Raw genomic sequence first — 22,405 nt, forward strand, 5'->3', positions numbered from 1 at the left:
CATAGAAGAAAATTGATTTTGTCTGCGAGGCATCCTCTATTCCTCTATTGATAAGCAGGGGAGATTTGTTTTTTTTATATGGAAAGCTTCTTGGAAAATTTATTATTCTGGCTTTTATATATATTCCTCCTCCCTTTTCTTTACATGTACTCAATTGTCTACTGACCTTCATGGATCAATGGCTGAAATGCCCCTCATTAATTAATGGTGACTTTAATAGTGTTATGGATCCAGAGAAGGATAGGATTTCTATGGGGGGAGACATACATATCCCCGCCCAAGGGTCCCCTTTAGCACGTTTTTGTCAGGAATCCGGATTTGTGGATATATGGGGATATTTGGGAAAGGGCTTATTCTTGTATAAGCAAGTCTCGAAATTCCATGTCTAGGATAGATCTGGCCCTGAGAAATAAAAATCATTTGAAATATATAAAACGGATGAAATACGAGGCCAGGTCTCTATCGTACCATGCACCCTTCTCATGAGAATTAATCATGAGAGATAATAATCACAATATAAGACCCTCATTTAGATTGAACCCCCATTGGATCTCTATACTGGATAATCATGAATTGGTAAAACAGGAGATGATTTGGTTTTGGGATGATAACTATAACTCTGTGAAAATCCAACTGGTATGGGATGCATTTAAGGGCTTCATGAGGGGAGTGTTTCTTAGTAATATCTCTAATTTTAGAAAGGGGTAGGTAGGAAAGAGAGAAATCTAAAAGAAGCAGCCCTAGAGGGTATGAATGAATTTTCCAGGAAAAAACAACAGCAAATAGGGAAATTCTGCAGAACGCAAGTAAGTTGTATTGGGATTTTCTCTTGGAAAAGGCCCAGCAAAGGCTCTTCTTCATGGGACAAAAATACTTTTCAGAATCGGGCAGACCAGGTAAACTTTTGGCGAGGGTGATCTCTAATCAGGAAACAAAAAAAGAGATAGCTAGCCTTCGCTCACCCGAGGGTATAATTATTGGAGATTTAGATTGTATTAAAGAAATCTTTTTGAAGCATTTTTCGGATTTATACGATTCAGATAAGAACATTCGAGATGAAGATATGGACCAATTCTTGGATTTTATCTCCCTTCCAACTCTTACAGACACCCAAAGAGACATTTGTCCCTAGAGGAGCTTGAGGCAGTTTTGAGGGCATGTTCTGGAAACTCATCCCGCGGGTCCGATGGATTCCCATATGAATTTTACCATAAATACAGGGAGGTGATTTTTCCTCGACTTATGGAGGTGTGCATCGGATCATTGGAGGGGGGGGGGGGGGTAGGCTTCCAGAATCAATGACAGAGGCTGTAATAATATTAATACTGAAAAAGGGTAAGGACCACTTGGACACGGGATCATATAGGCCAATCTCCCTATCTAAATACAGATATGAAGCTCTTATCAAGGATCTTGACCACTAGGTTATCTAAGTTTTTCCCTCAATTATACATCCCGATCAGAATGGGTTTAATACCAACAAAGGTACTCATTATAATTTGCATCGGCTATATGCAAACATACAGTCTTCCGGGGAAGGGGGGGCTTCCCACTCCATTCTGTTCTAAGGCGTTTGACAGGGTGGAGTGGGAATTCCTCTGGAGGGTTTTGAGGAGAATGGGATTTGGTACTAGACTGAACATCAACAGGAGTTTAACAAAGACTTTTCCTTTGAGTAGGGGTACCTGACAGGGATGTCCACTCTCTCCACTATTATTTGATATATATGGTGATATTACCTCAACTCCTTTATGTCCTTAGGAACTGTCTAGTATGGATTGAAGATAAGTTTTTCAAATTAATTGAAAGAATTATCAACGATTTACTTTGGGGAAGAAAGCGGGTAAGGTTAAAGATGGAATACTTTTACAAACTGATTAAACAGGGAGGTTTGAACCTTCCAGATTTTAAGAGCTATTTTATAGCCGCACAGCTATGGTTTCTTTGCCAATGGGAGAAAAGTTTACTCTGTCGGACCTTGGTTAGGAATTAATCATATAATAATAGGTTTACGTTATTAGAGTCCGGCTAAATATCCATTATTCACCAGGACTATAGAGAGTCTGTGGAACATCATTAAAAGGGTGGTTTGGAATAAAGGGATTCCTTTGTTGCACGCCCCTTTGGAATAATCATTGCTTACAGGAACTAAATAATTTACCGTATTTTTCGCCCATAAGACGCATTATTAGATTTTAGAGGGGGGACAATAAGAAAAAAATATTTTTTATTACACCTCAGGTCAGATCAGCAATCAGTCCCCCAATGTTATTTAGACCTCAGATCACAGCCCCAATCAGACCCCCAATGTTAATAAAGCCCCAATAAGACCTCAGATCAGACCCACAATCAGACCTCAGCTCACACCCAAAAGTGAATAACCAATCAGACCTCAGCTCACACCCAAAAGTGAATGACCACCAACCAGACCTTCCACCAGTGCAGTTAATACACTTACCCACCGAAAACAATTAGCAGGCAATACCATACTTCTGGCCCAGTCATGCCACCCCTCCCATACTATCCACAGCATCCCCAGGGGTGAACTTATACGTGCCCGTCGGAATTGCTCCGATCAGAGGGCTTTTGAGACAGAAGCCTCTAATATAACTAATAGACTTCTACGCAGGGACTATTTACTGTGGGATATACAATATGCTAAAAAAATGGTTTTGCAAATTAATAGACAGTCACTAATTTTCCCGGGACAGTCTCAGGCACGCAGACAATCAGTGGATTCCAATTATGGCCAGCAAGCAAATTATTTTGTAACACAATATGCGATGTAAAATTGTAGCATTCGCCCCATAAGACACAGGGGCATTTTTTCCCCACTTTTGGGGGGGGGGGGGGGGGGGGTGCGTCTTATGGTGCGAAAAATACGGTAATGTCTGTCTTGTGCCATTACAGGACATTTAGTAAGTAGTACAGATGGGGCTGGGGATCGGAACTTCAATTAAAGTTATTATTATAAAAGGTTTAGGCATTAAGGAAGTGAGTGAGCGGCGGGGCCGGAGTACAGTGACCGAACCGGCCCCGCCTCATTTGCATGCCACCAGCCCCTCCCACAGGTTTAGCTCCGGTATATTAGGGCATCTCTGGATGCCACTATTATGGGGTGGGGGATATGTGGATGGCACTGTTATGGGGTGGGGGATCTGTGGGTGACATATATAGCAGTGCCATCCACAGATCCACCCCCCATAACAGTACCATCCACAGATCCACCACTTGGAAAGGGAGGGACTGCAGCACCAGCAACTTGGACAGGAGCATGTTCAGCTTCTGCACCGTTGGTTGAGTGCATGCATACTGTTGTCTATTGGCAATCGCTTTGGTGATTGATTGCCGACGGAATGACTGATGAGGAGTAGGAGGAGGAGCAGGAGCATCAGGACTAGCAGATAATGGGAAGGACAGACAGCTCCGTTCGGCTGAGGTGGTGGAGCCTTGACTGCCTGAAATCAGGTGCGTGCCACTGGGTGATGCAGTGGTTTCTGAGGCAGGCTCGACCACCACATCGGAGCCACGGTTCTGCCAGGGCACTTTATGGTGACGCTGCATATGTTGACGCAGGGCCGTGGTGCCAACATTGCCCACAGATTCTACAAATGGCCATGTTCACCTCCTCCGTCGGCTTAACAAAAAACTGCCACACTGCCAAGTAGGTGATTTTACCCCCAACACTCCGCACTGACTGACTGCTACCACGGCTGCTTCCGTGAACCCCTGCTCCACTACTTTCTGGGCAGGTAGGCTCCTGGGAAGCGGGTAGTCTACCCCGGACATCTTTGGCTCCCAACCTCCCACTGCTGCCATCCTGCTGACTCCCGGCCATGCTAGCGACTTGCTGGCTCCGCTGCTGCCTCACAGGCAAGCTGCCACCCTCTTCCGATGATGATGAAGCCCCTAATTCACCTGGCTCCCAAGTGCAATCAGCTACATCATCATCATCGAGTACTGTCTGCACATCACTGATGTCCTCCTCAACGGTCTCTGGGTCAGGACCCTCACCGCTCGTAACACCAGCTCCCATGCCACTCACCTCATCACTACTTGCCCGCCTACTGGAGGAATCGGCAAATGTCTCCTCCATATCTGTCACGGATGGTGTACAGGAAACAAGACAATACCATATAAACAATGTCTCTCTGGATCCACAACTAAGGAACAAAGGGAGACCCCTGCAATAGACCTGCCGCTCTCCCTCACTGCTCAGCCTATGCGAACACCCCAAAGGTGGATGGCCGCATATCCACATTCCTCGGCTATCTATTACCTGAAGACCCTACAATAGTGAAGGGACACGACCACCGGCTCCCTACACTGACACGGAGGGAGTCAGGGTCACCTGGATCCAGAAAAGACAAAATCATAAATACATAAACAGCACTTATCTTGCAGACGACTGAGGACTGGGAACAGCATGCACACACACTCCAGGAAGTTGTATCAGCCACACACTACTGCATTATGGGGAGGAACTTAAAGGGTAGCAATCAGTCCAACTGCATGACAGCTGAGATAGACTAACGAGATGAGAAACTAAACCAAAACAAAGAAATTCAAGGAGGAGGATCTGAGAAGCTCCTGTGAGTGCTTCTCAGCTGTCTGGCTGTGATAGTACCCCTCCCTCTAGGAGTGGACTCCGGAAACTCAGAGCCCACCTTCTCAGGATGGGACCCATGGAAAGCCCTGATGAGACGAGAGGCCTTAATGTCCGTCACTGGGACCCACATCCTCTCCTCAGGACCATAACCCTCCCAATGAACGAGGTACTGGAGGGAACCGCGGACAAGACGAGAATCCACAATCCTAGAGACCTGAAATTCAAGATTTCCATCAACCATAATCGGAGGAGGAGGCAAAGGCGAGGGTACAATAGGTTGAACATAAGGTTTCAATAAGGACTTATGAAAAACATTATGGATCTTCCAAGTCTGAGGAAGATCAAGACGGTAGGCAACAGGATTGATGACAGACAGGATCTTGTAAGGCCCAATAAACCTAGGACCCAACTTCCAGGAGGGAACCTTCAATTTGATATTCTTGGTAGACAACCACACCAGATCACCAACATTCAGGTCCGGACCAGGCACACGTCTCTTATCCGCCACACGCTTATATCTCTCACTCATGCTCTTTAGATTATCCTGAATCTTTTGCCAAATAGATGACAAAGACGAGGAGAATCTGTCCTCATCAGGCAAACCAGAAGAGCCCTCTCCCGAGAAAGCCCCAAACTGCGGATGGAACCCATATGCACCAAAAAATGGTGACTTATCAGAGGACTCCTGACGACGGTTATTTAAAGCAAACTCAGCAAGGGACAAAAAAGAACACCAATCCTCCTGATTCTCCGCCACAAAACAGCGCAGATATGTCTCCAGATTCTGATTGACGCGCTCTGTCTGGCCATTCGACTGCGGATGGAAAGCAGAAGAGAATGACAACTGAACCCCCAAGCGAGAACAGAATGCCTTCCAGAATCTGGAAACAAACTGCGTGCCCCTATCAGAGACTATGTCTGAAGGAATCCCATGCAATTTGACAATGTGGTCAATAAATGCCTGCGCCAGCGTCTTAGCATTGGGCAAACCAGGAAAAGGGATAAAATGCACCATTTTGCTAAAACGGTCCACCACCACCAGAATCACAGACTTCCCCGAGGAACGAGGCAAGTCCGTTATGAAGTCCATGGACAGATGTGTCCAAGGACGGGAAGGAATGGGCAAAGGAAGGAGAGGACCTGATGGCCGTGAATGAGGGACCTTGGCACGAGCGCAAGTCTCGCAAGCTGCCACAAAACCCTCAACCGACTTACGAAGCGCAGGCCACCAGAATCTCCGATCGATGAGATCCAGTGTGGCTCTTGCCCCCGGGTGCCCAGCAAGGACCGTGTCGTGGTGTTCTTTAAAAATCTTGTGTCTCAAAGCGAGAGGCACAAACAACCTCCCAGGAGGACAAACATCAGGAGCTTCTGACTGGGCTGCCTGCACCTCTGCCTCCAATTCAGGAAAAAGAGCAGAGACCACCACACCTTCAGCCAAAATGGGACCCGGGTCTTCAAAATTCCCACCTCCCGGAAAACAACGTGACAGGGCATCTGCCTTCACATTCTTAACCCCAGGGCGGAACGTAACAACAAAATTAAACCTTGAAAAGAACAAAGACCATCTGGCCTGTCTCGGGTTCAGACGCTTGGCTGACTCCAAGTAGGCCAGATTTTTATGGTCAGTAAACACAGTAATAGGGTGTCTGGCTCCCTCTAGCCAATGGCGCCATTCCTCAAAAGCCAACTTGATGGCCAACAATTCCCTATCTCCCACATGATAATTTCTCTCTGCGGAGGAGAGTTTCTTTGAGAAAAAGGCACACTGTTGCCATTTGGCAGGAGAGGAACCCTGAGACAAGACCGCACCCACCCCTACCTCAGAAGCATCAACCTCAACTATGAAGGGTAACGAAATATCAGGTTGTACTAGGATGGGAGCGAAAGCAAAACTCTCCTTGATATTAGAAAAGGCCTTACGCGCCTCTACCGACCAGGAAGAAAAATCTACCCCCTTTCTGGTCATATCAGTGAGTGGTTTAACAACAGAGGAATAATTCAAAATACATTTCCTGTAATAATTGGCAAAGCCCAAAAAACGCATCAGCGCCTTCTGATTCTCAGGAAGCTCCCACTCAAGCACAGCGCGGACCTTCTCGGGGTCCATGCGAAAACCAGAAGCGGAGACAAGAAACCCCAGAAATTGGATTTCTGGAACCGCAAACACACATTTTTCCAGTTTCGCGTATAATTTATTCTCCCGCAGGATGAGCAAGACCTGACGTAAGTATTCCTTATGAGTCTTGAAATCAGGAGAAAAAATCAAAATGTCATCCAAATACACTAATACAAATTTTCCCATTAAATGATAAAAAATGCTGTTGACGAAATGCTGAAAAACGGCTGGGGCATTCATCAAACCAAAAGGCATAACCAAATTCTCAAAATGGCCCTCAGGGGTATTGAAAGCTGTCTTCCATTCGTCTCCTTCTCTGACCCTAACCAGGTTGTATGCCCCTCTTAGGTCTAATTTGGAAAAGACTTTAGCCCCAACAACCTGGTTAAACAGGTCCGGGATCAGAGGAAGCGGATAAGGATCACAAATAGTGATACTGTTCAGCTCCCTGAAATCCAGACAAGGTCTTAAAGAACCATCTTTTTTCTTAACAAAGAAAAAACCAGCGGCAACAGGTGACTTCGAGGGTCGTATGTGTCCTTTTCTCAGACTCTCAGAGATATAAGCCCGCATAGCGACCCTCTCAGGTTGGGAGAGATTGTATAAACGAGATTTAGGCAGCTTGGCGCCTGGGATGAGATTAATAGGGCAATCATACTCCCTGTGCGGAGGTAAACCCTGAACTCCACTCTCAGAGAAGACATCCAAAAATTCAGAGAGGAAAAGTGGTACAGTCTTAGTAGAAACCTCAGAAACAGATGTTATGAGGCAATTCTCTCTGCAAAAGTTACTCCAACCATTTATTTGCCTCGCTTGCCAATCAATGGTGGGGTTATGTTTAGTGAGCCAGGGTAGCCCCAACACTAGAGGAGTAGGCAAACCGCTAAGGACGAAACATGACACATCCTCAACATGAGCATCACTCACAATTAAACGGATATTGTGAACTATGCCCTTTAATGATTTCTGAGAAAGTGGAGCTGAATCAATAGCAAAAACAGGAATATCCTTTCCCAAAGTGCATACCTGGAAACCATGAGTTATTGCAAATTGATTATCAATGAGGTTGACAGCTGCTCCACTATCCACAAAAATCTCACAAAAAATGCTCTTGCTCTCTAACGCCACCCTAGCAGGCAGGACAAAATGGGAACTACAAGCAAACGGAAAACCTTCAATTTCCGCCTCAACCCTGCCAATAGTAACAGACGGAACATTTTTAAAAGATTTTTTCCTTTTTGTCTCTTTATTACTCCCAGAAAACTGCCTGAATCTCCTAGAGGGACAAACATTTGCCAGATGATTTATACCTCCACAACAAAAACAAACCCTCCCCTGCGGGCTGAATCTTCTATTGTCAGAGGCAATCAACCCCAGCTGCATGGACTCCTGCTCAGAAGGGGCTGACAGCGACTGAGACCCCTGTGCACAGAATGAGACCGCTGCACTGTCCCGGGACTGAGTATGACAGGAAGGAGAGATCTCTCCTCTCTCTCTCTAAGACGCCTGTCAATACGAACAGCCTGAGACATAGCAGAATCCAAGGAGGTAGGTCTTTCATGAAAGGCAAATGCATCTTTCAATCCCTCTGAAAGACCATAGCAAAATTGACTTCGGAGTGCAGCATCATTCCAACCCGTATCTGCTGCCCATCTCCGAAATTCTGAACAGTATATCTCTGCGGATTGTTTACCCTGGCATAACAGACGTAGTCTAGACTCAGCCAGAGCAATACGATCCGGATCATCATATATCTGACCCAGGGCTAAAAAGAATTCATCCACTGAACGAAGGGGCCGTGCCCCCTCCGGCAGCGATAAGGCCCAGGACTGAGCGTTACCCCTGAGCAGCGATATAATGATCCCCACCCTCCGTTCTTCATCACCAGAAGAATGGGGAAGAAGACGAAAATGGAGTTTGCAAGCCTCTCTAAAACGCACAAAATTCTCACTACCCCCGGAGAACGTATCCGGGAGCGAGATCTTAGGCTCAGCACAAACTCCATGAACGCAAGCTGAACCGGTCACTTGAAACTGAGAAAAAGTCTTACGGAGATCAGCTACCTCCAAAGAAAGACCCTGAAAGCGTTCAGCCAAAAGTGAAACCGGATCCATGCTTGAGACGGTTTTGGGCGGCTGATAATGTCACGGATGGTGTACAGGAAACAAGACAATACCATATAAACAATGTCTCTCTGGATCCACAACTAAGGAACAAAGGGAGACCCCTGCAATAGACCTGCCGCTCTCCCTCACTGCACAGCCTATGCGAACACCCCAAAGGTGGATGGCCGCATATCCACGTTCCTCGGCTATTACCTGAAGACCCTACAATAGTGAAGGGACACGACCACCGGCTCCCTACACTGACACGGAGGGAGTCAGGGTCACCTGGATCCAGAAAAGACAAAATCATAAATACATAAACAGCACTTATCTTGCAGACGACTGACGACTGAGAACTGGGAACAGCATGCACACACACTCCAGGAAGTTGTATCAGCCGCACACTACTGCATTATGGGGAGGAACTTAAAGGGTAGCAATCAGTCCAACTGCATGACAGCTGAGATAGACTAACGAGATGAGAAACTAAACCAAAACAAAGAAATTAAAGGAGGAGGATCTGAGAAGCTCCTGTGAGCGCTTCTCAGCTGTCTGGCTGTGACAATATCTCGGCTGGCCAGTAGCTGCTGACTGTCCTCTAGTAGCTCATCCTTGCTGTATAGTGGAGCTGAGCCCAAAGCATATAATACCTGTCTGGCTGAGGGAACAGAAAAGGACAGAGGCAGGTTGAGGACAGGTGAGGGCACACTAACTAAGGGTTGTGTCTGACGAACCAACCGACTCTTTGCTGGGAGTGTCACTTGGGACGAAGTGGATGACCGAGTCAACCATTTAAGAACCGCTGGGTTGCTGGTCAAGACGTGACAGAAAGATGACACTGGGATCTAGACCTCTCTCTGCGACTCCCGCTGCCACGCCCCCTTACTCTGCTGTGACCTGTGCCTGCGACAGGAACATTTATACCTCTGCCACTCCCCTGTGCAGGATCGGACACTTCTCTGTCTGACATACTGTTAGATCAAATAAATAAAAAGGAAATTTAAACACCCCAAAAAAGTCTGTAATTTTCTCACTTCACCACACAATGGCTAATCAGCCCTTTTTTTTTCTACTAATACACGTCAAAGAAGGCTTTAGAACATATAACTGCACTGCTGAACGGCAAACAGGCCCTTACTTTTTTCCACTTATACAAGCCACAAAAGGCTTTAGGACATATTACTGCACTGCTGAACGGCAAATAATATATATTTTTTGCCACTAATACACACCGAAAAGGGCTTTAGAACATATAACTGCACCGCTGAATGGCAAATATATATATTTTTGGCACTAATACACGTCAAAATGGGCTGTAATTTTCTCACTTCACACAACGGTAATTTTTTTTTTGTGCCACTAATACACGCAAAAAAGGGCTTTAGAACATATAACTGCACCGCTGAACGGCAAATATATATATTTTTCCACTATTACACGCCAAAAAGGGCTGTAATTTTCTCACTTCACCACACAATGGCTAATAAGCCTTTTTTCCCCACTAATACAAGCCAAAAAATGCTTTAGAACATATAACTTCACTGCACAAAGGCAAATAAGACGTAAAAATATTTCCTTGTAATAAACCCAGTTAATGGCTGTATCAAACAGCACTTGCACCCCAATAACAAGAACGGTTTGCTGGAATTACAGCTGTATAATGGCAATTTGGATCCCCAGTCAGTGCAGCAAGGTGTAATAGGATTGTTCCTATTACCCAGGCTGTAAACTCACCTACTGAACCCTGTTCTGCTTCAATACTGTGGAATGATTCGTCCTTATCCTTTCCCTGAACTTCTATACAGCAAAATAAAAGTTTTTTCTACCACTGTCCCTAGCGCCTGACATCTCTCCCTGCACTAAGTACACTGGAAAATGTCTGAATCCAAGATGGCTGAGGCTATTTATAGGGCTGTGACATCACAGGGATGACTGGCTGCATGCATGGCATTGTGGGTGATCCCTCGTTCCCAGAGTTTCTTGTTCCATGTCCTAAGACGTGCAGCAGCTATTTTAGGAAAAAATTTGGTGCAAATTGAATTTTTCCTGAAATTCGGATCGAATTCTACTTCGTCAACTTCAATTCACTTATCTGTAATGTACACCTTTGGGGGCAATTTTTTTTATTACTGCATTGTACTCATTATGAGGTAAAAATTATGTTTTCAATTGGTCCTTATTAAAAATATGGAGTCCTTTTCTCTGGACAGAGTAGATATGTTCTAAGTAGCAGAATCCGAATTTTCTCTCTCTTCCATGAGACAGGGAGCTGATGTGCTCTTTTATCTCTGCTTTCTGACCTTATAAACACTCATCAAAGCTCAGTCCTTATCTTACTGATAAGAATGTGGCTTAACTAAGTGTTTATGACCTCTTAGTAATTTTCAGATAAGGATTAGATGGGCACAAAGTGAAAGTTAAACTGGGATTCACAAAGCTAAAACATAGTTAACCCTTTGTGACAGAACGGCTCAATATTTTTAATAAAGACCAATCGAAAAAAATGATTTTAAGCCCAAAATGAGTAAAATGCAATCACAAAAAAAAATTGCTCCCGAAGGTGTACATAGCCCTCATGGACTACAGTGATTACAAAGCATTATATATCAATATCCTCAATTGTGTCAGAGGAGTGGAGGCCAGAACAGGACATAACAATGACACACACGGCAAGCTCCTCGCATTCAGCTCACTCGTGTGTGTCTAGCCTTCTAGTTTTTCAATACTTCCATGCTGCCTTCCTGTTTTAGTGATTAAAACACGTTTTTTCCATTTTGTCAGTTATTGCTCCCTTTACATTTCTATTTGTCCACAGTTTTTCTCTTGTTCCTCAACCTTTTATTTCCATTATTTCCTAAGATTTTGGATGCTTTTAAAAATATCCCATTTTGTGTCTGCATTTTCATTTTTGAGGACATTCTTCCAGTTTGTGAGACTAATGGCCACTCTTAGCTGGTCAAATTTTGCTTTTTGGAAGTTTGGCCTTTTTGTGCCACCCTGAAGAAACACGGTTCTGAATGACAATTGGAAGATTATCTTATGGTCACTATTTCTCAGGTGTCCCCAAGCCTACACATCTGTTGTTCTGTCAGGTTCACTGGTTAATACTAAGCCCAGTATGGCCTCCCCTCTAGTCAGATCCTGAACCAGTTGGGAAAGGTAATTGTCTTTTGTTATTGCAAAAAACAAGAAAACTGTTTTCTTTATGAGATTCACAGGAGTAAAGTAATGGCCATAAAGGGCGCTCACAGGGTAAATAAGTAACGGTATATGGTTATTCGCTGGGGTATATTATGTTTCCCTGTGACTGTTGTGCAAGTGGGCAATCCATTTTCAAAATAACAAAAGAGGAAAAGGGCCTGAAGCAAAACTCTAGGCACCCTGCATAGTTTGTACCTGGTAGCATCCCCTTTGGCAAGTATCACAACTTGTAAATGCTTTTTGTAGCCAGCTAAGAATCTTTCAATTCTTGTTTGCACTTGCATGCACTGCTCTTTTGAGGTCTATCCACAGATTTTCAATGATGTTCACATCAGGGGACTGTAAGGGCCATTGTAAAACCTTCAGCGTGTGCCTTTTGAGGTAGTCTATTGTGGATTTCAAGGTATGTTTAGGATCATTTTCCACTTGTAGAAGCCATCCTCTTTTTTCACTTCAGCTTTTTTACAGTTGTCGTTATGTTTGCTTCCAGAAATTTCAACGAACTACCTGTAAAATATGCTTTGTGCCATTGGCTGCAACACAACCCCAAAGGATGACTGATCCACACCCATGGTTAATAGTTGGAGAGATGTTTTCATGAAATTCTCTGCCCTTTTTTCTCCAAACATACCGTTGCTCATTGTGGCCAAAGAGTTCTATTTTAACCTCATCACTCCTCAGGACTTGTTTCCAAAATGCATCAGTCCTGTTTAAATGTTCTTTTGCAGACTTCTGATGCTGAATTTTGTGGTGAGAATACAGGAGACGTTTTTCTTCCCATGACTCTTCCATGAAAGCCATATAATGTACCATAACTCCAGAGTCTGCTAAATCTTCCTGAAGGTCTTTTGCAGTCAATGATTTGCCTTTCTAGCAATCCTATGAGCAGCTGTCTCTGAAATTTTTCTGGGTATTCCAGACCTTTTCTTGACCTCCACTGTTCCGGTTAACTGCCATTTCTTAATTACATTTCAAACTGAGGAAATGCCAACCGGAAATTCCTTTGCTCTGTTCTTAAGGCCTTCCGCTGCCTTGTGAACATCAACCATTTTCAATTTTAGAGTGTAAGACAACATGGCTGCTGTTTTTTGGGAAAAGGTTAGAGGAGTCTGAGTCTTTATAAAGCTTTGAAACTTGCATTACCTGGCCTTTGTGGACCATCACCGCTGGGTCTTTACCAGCCCCTCCCATTAATCTATCAAGCTGATCCACAATATTTTGAACTCAATCGCCCTATCTGTAACCCTAATGATCGAGTCTCTCACTACGGACACCTGTCTGGCATGCTCTGCAATCCTGGTCCCCGCTTACCGGAGATGACATTCACTGGACTAGAAGAGGTAGTGTCTTGCTGAAGCAGTGCTATACCTGAACTAACATCCCCCTCATCTGCCAACCTTGAAAACTTGTTGGGGTGTGTCAGATCAGGGCTAGCCTCCCTGGCACTCTTCCCTCTACCCCGCTTTCTGACTGTTGCCCAGATATACCTACCTCACTTTCCTGGTCCTCCATACTACCTGTGGCGAAAGCCACTTCGCCATGGTGTTTTGTAGGGGGCTGTTTGCCAGCCTCCTGCCCCAGGATTACGGCCCTTTAAGATACTTTTACTAACTTTTAAACCCCTGAACCTATTCAAGCCGAGTATTGTATTGGGGGCAGAGACAACTGGTCTCTCTCTCCAGCGGCAGAGTGTACCCTTAGGAGAGGAGACAGTTGGTCCCTCTCCACAGCAGCCAAGTGCTGTCCTTCCTCCCCAGCGGCAGTGTGTCCTGCAGGGAGCAGAGATAGTTGGTCTCTCTCCCCAGAAGCCAAGTGAGTCGCAGGAAGCTGAAGGTACCGTCCTTGCTCCCCAGCGGCAGTGTGAGTTACAGGGAGCGGAAGGTGCCGTCCTTTCTCCCCAGCGCCAGTGTGTATTCATGGGAGAAGAGACAGTCGGTCCTCTCCCCCAACAGGGACCAGAAGTACCGGAGGTCGCGGACCTCATAGACTGGTCCTGGGAGGACTCCCAGCAGGCAGGGGGAGATGGGACCGAAGTCTCTCTACCAGCCCTACAGGGATGTTGGGCAGTCGGCCCAGATATCCAGCGGCAGTGTGAGTACCAGGAGGAGGAGGTAAGCGATCCCTACCCTCCAGAGCTAACCCCTACCGAGGTACTGAGGTCAGTAGAGGAGCCGTTAGCTTCCTCTGACCCCCTCCCAGCAGAAGAGCTGGCATCTGGGCAGAGCGCCGCTGGCCTCTGCCCTAACTTTCCCTTTGTCACCGGGCAGGACTATACCCCGGTTGCTTCAGTGGAAGAGCTGGCAACTGGGCAGAGCACAGTTGGCCTCTGCCCTCCTTTGTACCCTTGTCCCAGGCTTGTCTATCTGCAGGTCCCCCCAGCTGAAGCGCTGGCACCAGGTCAGTCTCTGCTCACTCAGCGACCCACAAAGCCAAGAGACCAGTACCCAACACAGCCATGTTGAAGCCATGGGACCGAAACAAGCTACAAAATTCCCTGGGTGCAGTAACCAAGTGTTGGGGGGGGGGGGGGGGGCCTGCACTGCAGATTGTATATTATTGTGGGGGGGCTGCCTTGTTGATTGTAATTTACTGTGGGTGGGTGACTCGACTAACTCAGGCACTGACCGACAGAAGGTCAGCTACCTGGTTAGTCTCCCCCCGAATGGGAAGATATGTGGCGAAAGCCACTTCGCCACGGTGTTTTGTAGGGGGCTGTTTGCCAGCCTCCTGCCCCAGGATTACGGTGCTTTAAGATACTTTTACTAACTTTTAAACCCCTGAACCTATTCAAGTGAATTTTGGATAGGTTTGTCCCCAAGTTATACTGGTTAAATTGATATAAGTTATATGTATGTACAATGTAAACTCACAAAGTTGTAACAATTTATAAGAAGTGTAACTTTTCAGCTTAGGAGATAGTTGTGTAGATGCAGAAATTGACTCAATTATCTGCTAGACAGAGGGGAGGAATATGCTGGGTGTGTTTCTATTGTCCCATTGTCCCATTGTGTCCGATTTGCTGCTGTACTTACATTGTATGTGTTGTAATATATTGATTGGTTTTATTTCATAACCCTGTGGGCAGTACTATGTTTGTGGATTGTAAATAAAAGAGGCTGTATGCCCCAGGACAGTCAGTTCTGCTTGACCTCAAAACGAAGTGTCGTCTCGTTCTTGGGGGAATTGGATTATACCAGAAAAGAGAATAATACAATAATACAATGCAATCAAAATGATAAACAACTGACTTAAAGGGGTTGTGTCACTTCAGTAAGTGACATTTATCATGTAGAGAAAAGTAAATACAAGCCACTTACTAATATTGCTTCCTTTGCTGGCTTGATTCATTTTTCCATCGCATTATACACTGCTTGTTTCCATTGTTACGACCACCATGCAATCCATCAGCGATGGCCTTGCTTGCACACTATTGGAAAAAGTGCCAGCCTTTCTTGTGGCAAGGACCGTGGGAGCGCACATAGGCTGGTGCTTTTTTCTATAGTGTGCAAGCATGGCAACCGCAGTTGGATCTCAGGGTGGTTGTAACCATGGAAACGAGTATAATAATGATGGATAAATGAATCCTGCCAGTGAAGGATGTAATATGGATAATAATAATAATACATTAGTAAGTGCCTTGTATTAATTTTCTCTACATAATAAATGCTATTTGCTGAAATGACACAGCCCCTTTAATGTAGTCCCCTCCTAAAGTACATAAATCTAAAGTCTTAAAGTCACATACTTAAAGGGATTCTGTCACCAGGTTTGACCCCTGTCAGCTAAACATATGCTGATGTTCAGGGCGTCTTTACGATTCCTAATGTGGGCTTATAAATGTCATCTGTGGGCTTATTTAGCTAAAAAACAGCTTTTACTAACCTGTCAGTCAAACAAATAAGGTGCCCAAGGGGATGTTAATGGGTGCAAGATGCCCGCCGCACACACCGCCGTTCGTGCCCAGCGCCGCCTTTCCGGACTTCTGCGCCGCCTCCTAATCCTCTGTGCAGCCTCTCGCTCTCCCTCCCCCCTCCTTCTGCTGTAAGATCTCGCACATACAGGGGTTGAGCGAAGTGCCGGCGCATGTGCACTTCGCTGTAAGAAGCCAAATGGAGAAGTCCGCACGGGCGCATCAGGCAGAGCCCTGATCTCACGATCTTACAGTAGAAGGAGGGGGGAGGGAGGGAGAGCGAGAGGCGGCACAGAGGATTAGGAGGCGGCGCAGAAGTCTGGAAAGGCGGCGCTGGGCACGAACGGCGGCGGGTGCAGCCGGCATCTTGCACCCATTAACATCCCCTAGGGCACCTTATTTGTTTGACTGACAGGTTAGTAAAAGCTGTTTTTTAGCTAAATAAGCCCACAGATGACATTTATAAGCCCACATTAGGAATCGTGAAGACGCCCTGAACATCAGCATATGTTTAGCTGACAGGGGTCAAACTTGGTGACAGAATCCCTTTGAGGCAAAACACACACTTGCAATCACTCACATGCTTGCAAACTGGAGATTTCAGTCTGCTTATATAGCTGCTACTCCCAGAGAACCCCAAACAAGATTGCAGATGTTTTTTTCCTCTGAACACTTTGCGGACAAGAATAGTAATTTTTATAGATGGCAATGAGTGCACATAGAAGGTGTATGTATTTTGCTGATCCATGGTTTGCAGACCAAATTATGGATACAGTCATGTACATGAGGCCTAACTCAGAAATGCCTTTTAACCTCAGTCTGAGCTATACTGCAAGACATACAGTGCTGCCCATAATTATTCATACCCCTGGCAAATTTTGACTTAAAGTTACCTTTATTCAACCAGCAAGTAATTTTTTGACGGGAAATGACATAGATAATAAGATAATAAGACGATGTACAAGTGGCATTATTGTGAGAAAAAAAACATTTCTCAGCTTTTATTTACATTTGAGCAAAAAGTGTCCAGTCCAAAATTATTCATACCCTTCTCATTAATCAATAGAAGCCTTCCTATAATTGCAGACCAGCTTTTTGCAAGTCTCCATAGGTATTTTTGCCCATTCATCTTTAGCAATGAGCTCCAAATCTTTCAGGTTGGAGGGTCTTCTTGCCATCACCCTGATCTTTAGCTCCCTCCACAGATTCTCAATTGGATTCAAGTCTGGACTCTGGCTGGGCCACTCCAAAACATTAATGTTGTTGTCTGCTAACCATTTCTTCACCACTTTTGCTGTGTGTTTTGGGTCATTATCATGTCATTAAATGTCTACTGGTGCCCAAGGCCAAGTTTCTCTGCAGACTGCCTGATGTCGTCGTTGAGAATCCTCATGTATTGCTCTTTTTTCATAATGCCGTTTACTGTGATTAGGTTCCCTGGTCCATTGGCTTAAAAACACCCCCAAAGCATTAGGTTACCACCACCATGTTTGACAGTGGGTATGGTGTTCTTTGGATTGAAGGCTTCTCCTTTTTTACGCCAAATGAAGGAAACATCATTGTGACCAGACAATTAAAATTTTGTTTCATCTGACCATAACACAGAAGACCAGAAGTCTTCTTCTTTGTCCAGATGAGATTTTGCAAAGGTCAAGCGAGTTTTTGTGTGCCTTATCTGGAGAAGTGGAACCCAGCAGTGTGCAGTGTCCATTGGATTGGATTGTCTGCCTTGAGACATTGCCACCAGCAGAGCCCAGATTCACCAGGATGGCCTTGGTGGTGATCCTTGGATTCTTTTTCACTTCTCTAACTATCCTCCTGGCCAGCACAGGTGTCACTTTTGGATTCCAACCGCGTCCTCCGAGATTTTCCACAGTGCGGAACATCTTGTATTTTTTGCTTAAATGTAAATAAAAGTTGAGAAATGTTTTTTCCCCACAATAATGCCTCTCGTACATCATCTTATTATCTTTTGGGAGACACCCATGTCATTTCCCGTCAAAATATTACTTGCTGGTTGAATAAAAGTAACTTTAAGTCAAAATTTGCCTGGGGTATGAATAATTATGGGCAGCATTGTAAATCATAATTTTGTTTTGCACAAAATCAATCTACAGGGTGGGCCATTTATATGGATACACCTTAATAAAATGGGAATGGTTGGTGATATTAACTTCCTGTTTGTGGCACATTAGTATATGTGAGGGGGGAAACTTTTCAAGATGGTTGGTGACAATGGCGGCCATTTTGAAGTCGGACATTTTGAATCCAACTTTTGTTTTTTCAATAGGAAGAGGGTCATGTGACACATCAAACTTATTGGGAATTTCACACGAAAAACAATGGTGTGCTTGGTTTTAACGTAACTTTATTCTTTCATGAGTTATTTACAAGTTTCTCTTTGTTTACAGCCATTGACATGTCGCCGAGGTTAACACGTGAGGAGCGGATAGAAATTGTGTTGATGTCTGGTGAACGCAGTAACCGGGTCATTGCAGCAGATTTCAATGCAAGACACCCTACGAGACCACCCATCTCCCATGCTACAGTTAGCAAACTGCTTGCTAAGTTTCGTGAAACTGGTTCAGTGTTGGATTTGCCAAAATGTGGACGCATGAAATCTGTCTCTAATGAAGAAACATCAGTGGCTGTCCTAGCATCATTCAGCAAGAGCCCACAGCGTAGCACTCGCCGCATGTCACTGGAGAGTGGCATTAGTCGAACATCCCTTCGGCGGATATTAGCTACTCACAAATGGCACCCTTACAAACTCCAGCTACTGCAGCATCTCAACGAGGATGACCCAGATCGGCTCACTGAATTTGCAGAATACGCAAAACAAAAATTGGAACAGGACCCTCTGTTTACGCAGAAGATTTTGTTCAGTGATGAGGCAAACTTTTATGTGAATGGTGAAGTTAACAAACAAAACCACCGCTATTGGTCTGACACTAACCCACATTGGATAGATCCCTCCAAGACTGTTGGAACAAAAACATTTATGGTATAGTGTGGTATATGGGGTACAAAGATAGTGGGGCCATTCTTCATCAATGGAAACCTCAAGGCCACTGGATATGCGAAATTGCTACATGATGATGTGTTTCCATCTTTATGCACTGAAGCTGGCACGTTCCCTGAGTTTTTCCAGCAAGATGGTGCACCACCACATTATGGGTGTCAGGTCCGAGCATTCCTAGATGAACAGTTTCCTGGAAAGTGGATTGGTCGTCGTGGGCCAACTGAATGGCCCCCAAGGTCTCCCGATCTGACCCCCTTAGACTTTTATCTTTGGGGTCATCTGAAGGCAATTGTCTATGCTGTGAAGATACGAGATGTGCAGCACCTGAAACTACGGATACTCGAAGCCTGTGCTAGCATTTCTCCTGCGGTGTTGCTATCAGTGTGTGAAGAGTGGGAGAAGAGGGTTGCATTGACAATCCAACACAATGGGCAGCACATTGAACACATTTTATAAGTGGTCAGAAACTTGTAAATAACTCATGAAAGAATAAAGTTACATTAAAACCAAGCACACCATTGTTTTTCTTGTGAAATTCAAAATGGCCGAAATTCAAAATGGTCGACTTCAAAATGGCTGCCATGGTCACCATCCATCTTGAAAAGTTTCCCCCCTCACATATACTAATGTGCCACAAACAGGAAGTTAATATCACCAACCATTCCCATTTTATTAAGGTGTATCCATATAAATGGCCCACCCTGTATGTACTGACAGAGAACAAAACTTGTGTTTATCACAAATCAGTCTGTTCCTCCTTCTTTCCATTACAGTGTACAGTGGACTTTAGACAACTGTTGCAAATTTACATTTTGTGTACATTTCATATAAAAACATCAGCAAAAATAAGCAAATCCTCCACAGGAGCAGATCTTCCCCTTAAACCTTTTCTCTATGTAGCCTCCACTTCTGGTTTTGGCTCACAGTCACTGATTGAAATCACTAACTAAAAGACTAATGTGTGAATTAGGCCTTAGGGTACTGCCTGCCGGATCCGGCAATCTGTATGCAAACGGATATGCTTTGCAATACCGAATCAGTCTCTCTGGTTGTCAACAGGAAAAATGGATCCGGTATTTATCTTTTACACATTTTTAAAGGTCTGCGCATGCGCAGACCGCACAACCGGATCCGTTTTGCCGGAACACTTGGGGCCGGATGCGGCATTAATGCATTTCAATGTAAAATAATGCCGGATGGGGCATTCCGGCAAGTATTGTGGTATTTTCTCCGTCCAAAAACTGTACAGTGACCGAACTGAACACATCCTGATGCATAGTGAACGGATTGCTCTCCATTCAGAATGCATTAGGATAAAAGTGATCAGTTTTTTTCCGGTATTGAGCCCCTAGGACGGAACTCAATATCGGAAAAGCTTAAAGCAAGTGTGAAAGTACCCTTACAGTTACACACCTACTTGACCCTGTGGCACGGCCTGATAGACTTCTGTAGCTGGCATAGCCTCCGTAAGGCTTCTGGCTGCCATAGCAAACGTCAGTACCCTGCAATCGTTTCAAAGGGAGCTGATGAGGTTAGATTAGGAGCCCTTCTCTCTCTGTAATTCCTTTAGATGCAGTGGTCAGCATTGACTGCCATATCGAATGAATATACAGCTGGCATCTGAGTTACCCAAGTCACAGCGGGAGCCTGGTTAACAATAAGAGCCAGGCTCCTGCAGTGATCGAGCGAGCACAGCTACATATACAGTCTTTTGCGGGAACTACTGGTCTGCTGTAGATGTACTGTGGATGCTGCGAAAGTTTAAAGGGAACCTGTCACCAGTTTTATGGTGTCCTAACTAAGGGCAACATAAATAAGTGTCTGATTCTCCTAGCAAAATTCTTTAATTGAACCAGTCAATCTGCCAACATCTTGTATTGAAAAGCTCCAGCTGATAATGATCAGTCATGAATATTCATGAGCTCCTGACTCTCCCCGCCCACCTGCTGCTGAATGACAGTTATTTTCCATATGAATCAGCAGCAGGTGGGCAGGGGAGTGGCTATAGCTGAATTAAATATATGCTGGACTCAATGACATCACGCTGGACTCAAATCAGCTCATTAGCATGCGGCATCTTTGTGTGTATATTATGAGATAACCATCTGTCACACCAGTAAGTGAATACATCTAAGGTACTTTTTAGTAGTTAATGATTGTATATAATTAGTTAGATTATAATCACATATCCACATGACAGGTTCTCTTTAAATAAGTATCAGTTCTAGAAAAGTGATGACTAAGAGAAAATGAAATGTGGATACAGATAATCATTGACCATTGAAAGCAAACACACTGGTTCACGCAAAATTCACAAATTTACCTTGAGCTGTTGATGTGCAAAAGGTGAACCATCTTGTTTTAAGTTCTCCAAGATTTCTTCAACACTGTTTCCTGAAAACAGACTGTGGATGACAACAGAAATGCATCAGCAAATCTGACTGCTTAAATTATTAATCGAGTGGTAATCCAAGTTAAATTCAAACAACGATCTACATTTACTATTCAGATTGCAACAGTTTTTGGTATAAATTGCAGTAAAATAACATCGCAAATGTGAAAAATTAATTGAAACTACTACAAATCTATGACAAGAATAGTACATGCTCTATCTTTTCTTTCTTTTCCATTGAAATGGATGGGTCTGAATCCGATCCGCAACAAAGGTCATTCTTAATAAAGCCCTAAACCGGAGTTCTGAAGAAGCGTCTTACATTTAGACCTTTTTCTACGCCTAAAACAGGCGTAAAAAATTATAAATGAGACAGGCCTGCTGGCCCATCCCCTTCCGCACCACGCCCACTTTTTTGGACCTGGCGTGAGCGGGGAGAATTTGCAGATTGTGGTTGTGCCGCAATCTGTGTCTGAAATACGCCTAGTTTAGGCATATTTCAGTTTAATAAATGGCCATCCAGTTCGTCCTGTTATCATTCAAGTTGATTCAGAGGAAGGCAAAAAAAAATGTGACGTAGAAGCCAATGAGAATAACTCCCTGGATCAACACCCTTCTCCAGAAATCTTATAACTATAATCTGTAATATTATTAAACTACAGAAATACATCCAGGCACCCCTTGAATTCCTTTATTGTACTCACCATCACCACCTCCTCAGGCAGAGAGTTCCATAGTCTCACTGCTCTTACCGTAAAGAATCTTATTCTATGTTTGTGTACAAACCTTCTTTCCTCCAGACGCAGAGGATGTCCCCTCGTCACAGTCACAGTCCTGGGGATAAATAGCTGATGGGATAGATCTCTACTGTCCCCTGATATATTTATGCATAGTAATTAGATCTCCCCTCAGTCGTCTAATGTTGATAATCTTTCAGGGTACTGTAGTCCCCCTATTCCAGTTATTACTTTAGTTGCCCTCCTCTGAACTCTCTCCAGCTCTGCTATGTCTGCCTTGTTCACAGGAGCCCAGGACTGTACACAGTAC

At 44.5% G+C, this 22,405-nt stretch overlaps 1 protein-coding gene across 2 annotated transcripts in view; it reads right to left on the bottom strand.

Moving 5' to 3' along the window:
• HIBCH (3-hydroxyisobutyryl-CoA hydrolase) overlaps positions 1-22,405 on the bottom strand; it is a 516,160-nt gene that overhangs the window by 135,167 nt on the left and 358,588 nt on the right. For both annotated transcript variants that reach the window (XM_040440248.1, XM_040440247.1), the window contains exon 11: positions 21,290-21,371. In XM_040440248.1, the coding sequence (XP_040296182.1) occupies positions 21,290-21,371 (82 nt within the window). The remainder of the gene's footprint in view (positions 1-21,289; positions 21,372-22,405) is intronic.

The sequence above is a fragment of the Bufo bufo genome, chromosome 7, assembly GCF_905171765.1.
Source record: "Bufo bufo chromosome 7, aBufBuf1.1, whole genome shotgun sequence".
Classification (NCBI taxonomy): Eukaryota; Metazoa; Chordata; class Amphibia; order Anura; family Bufonidae; genus Bufo; species Bufo bufo.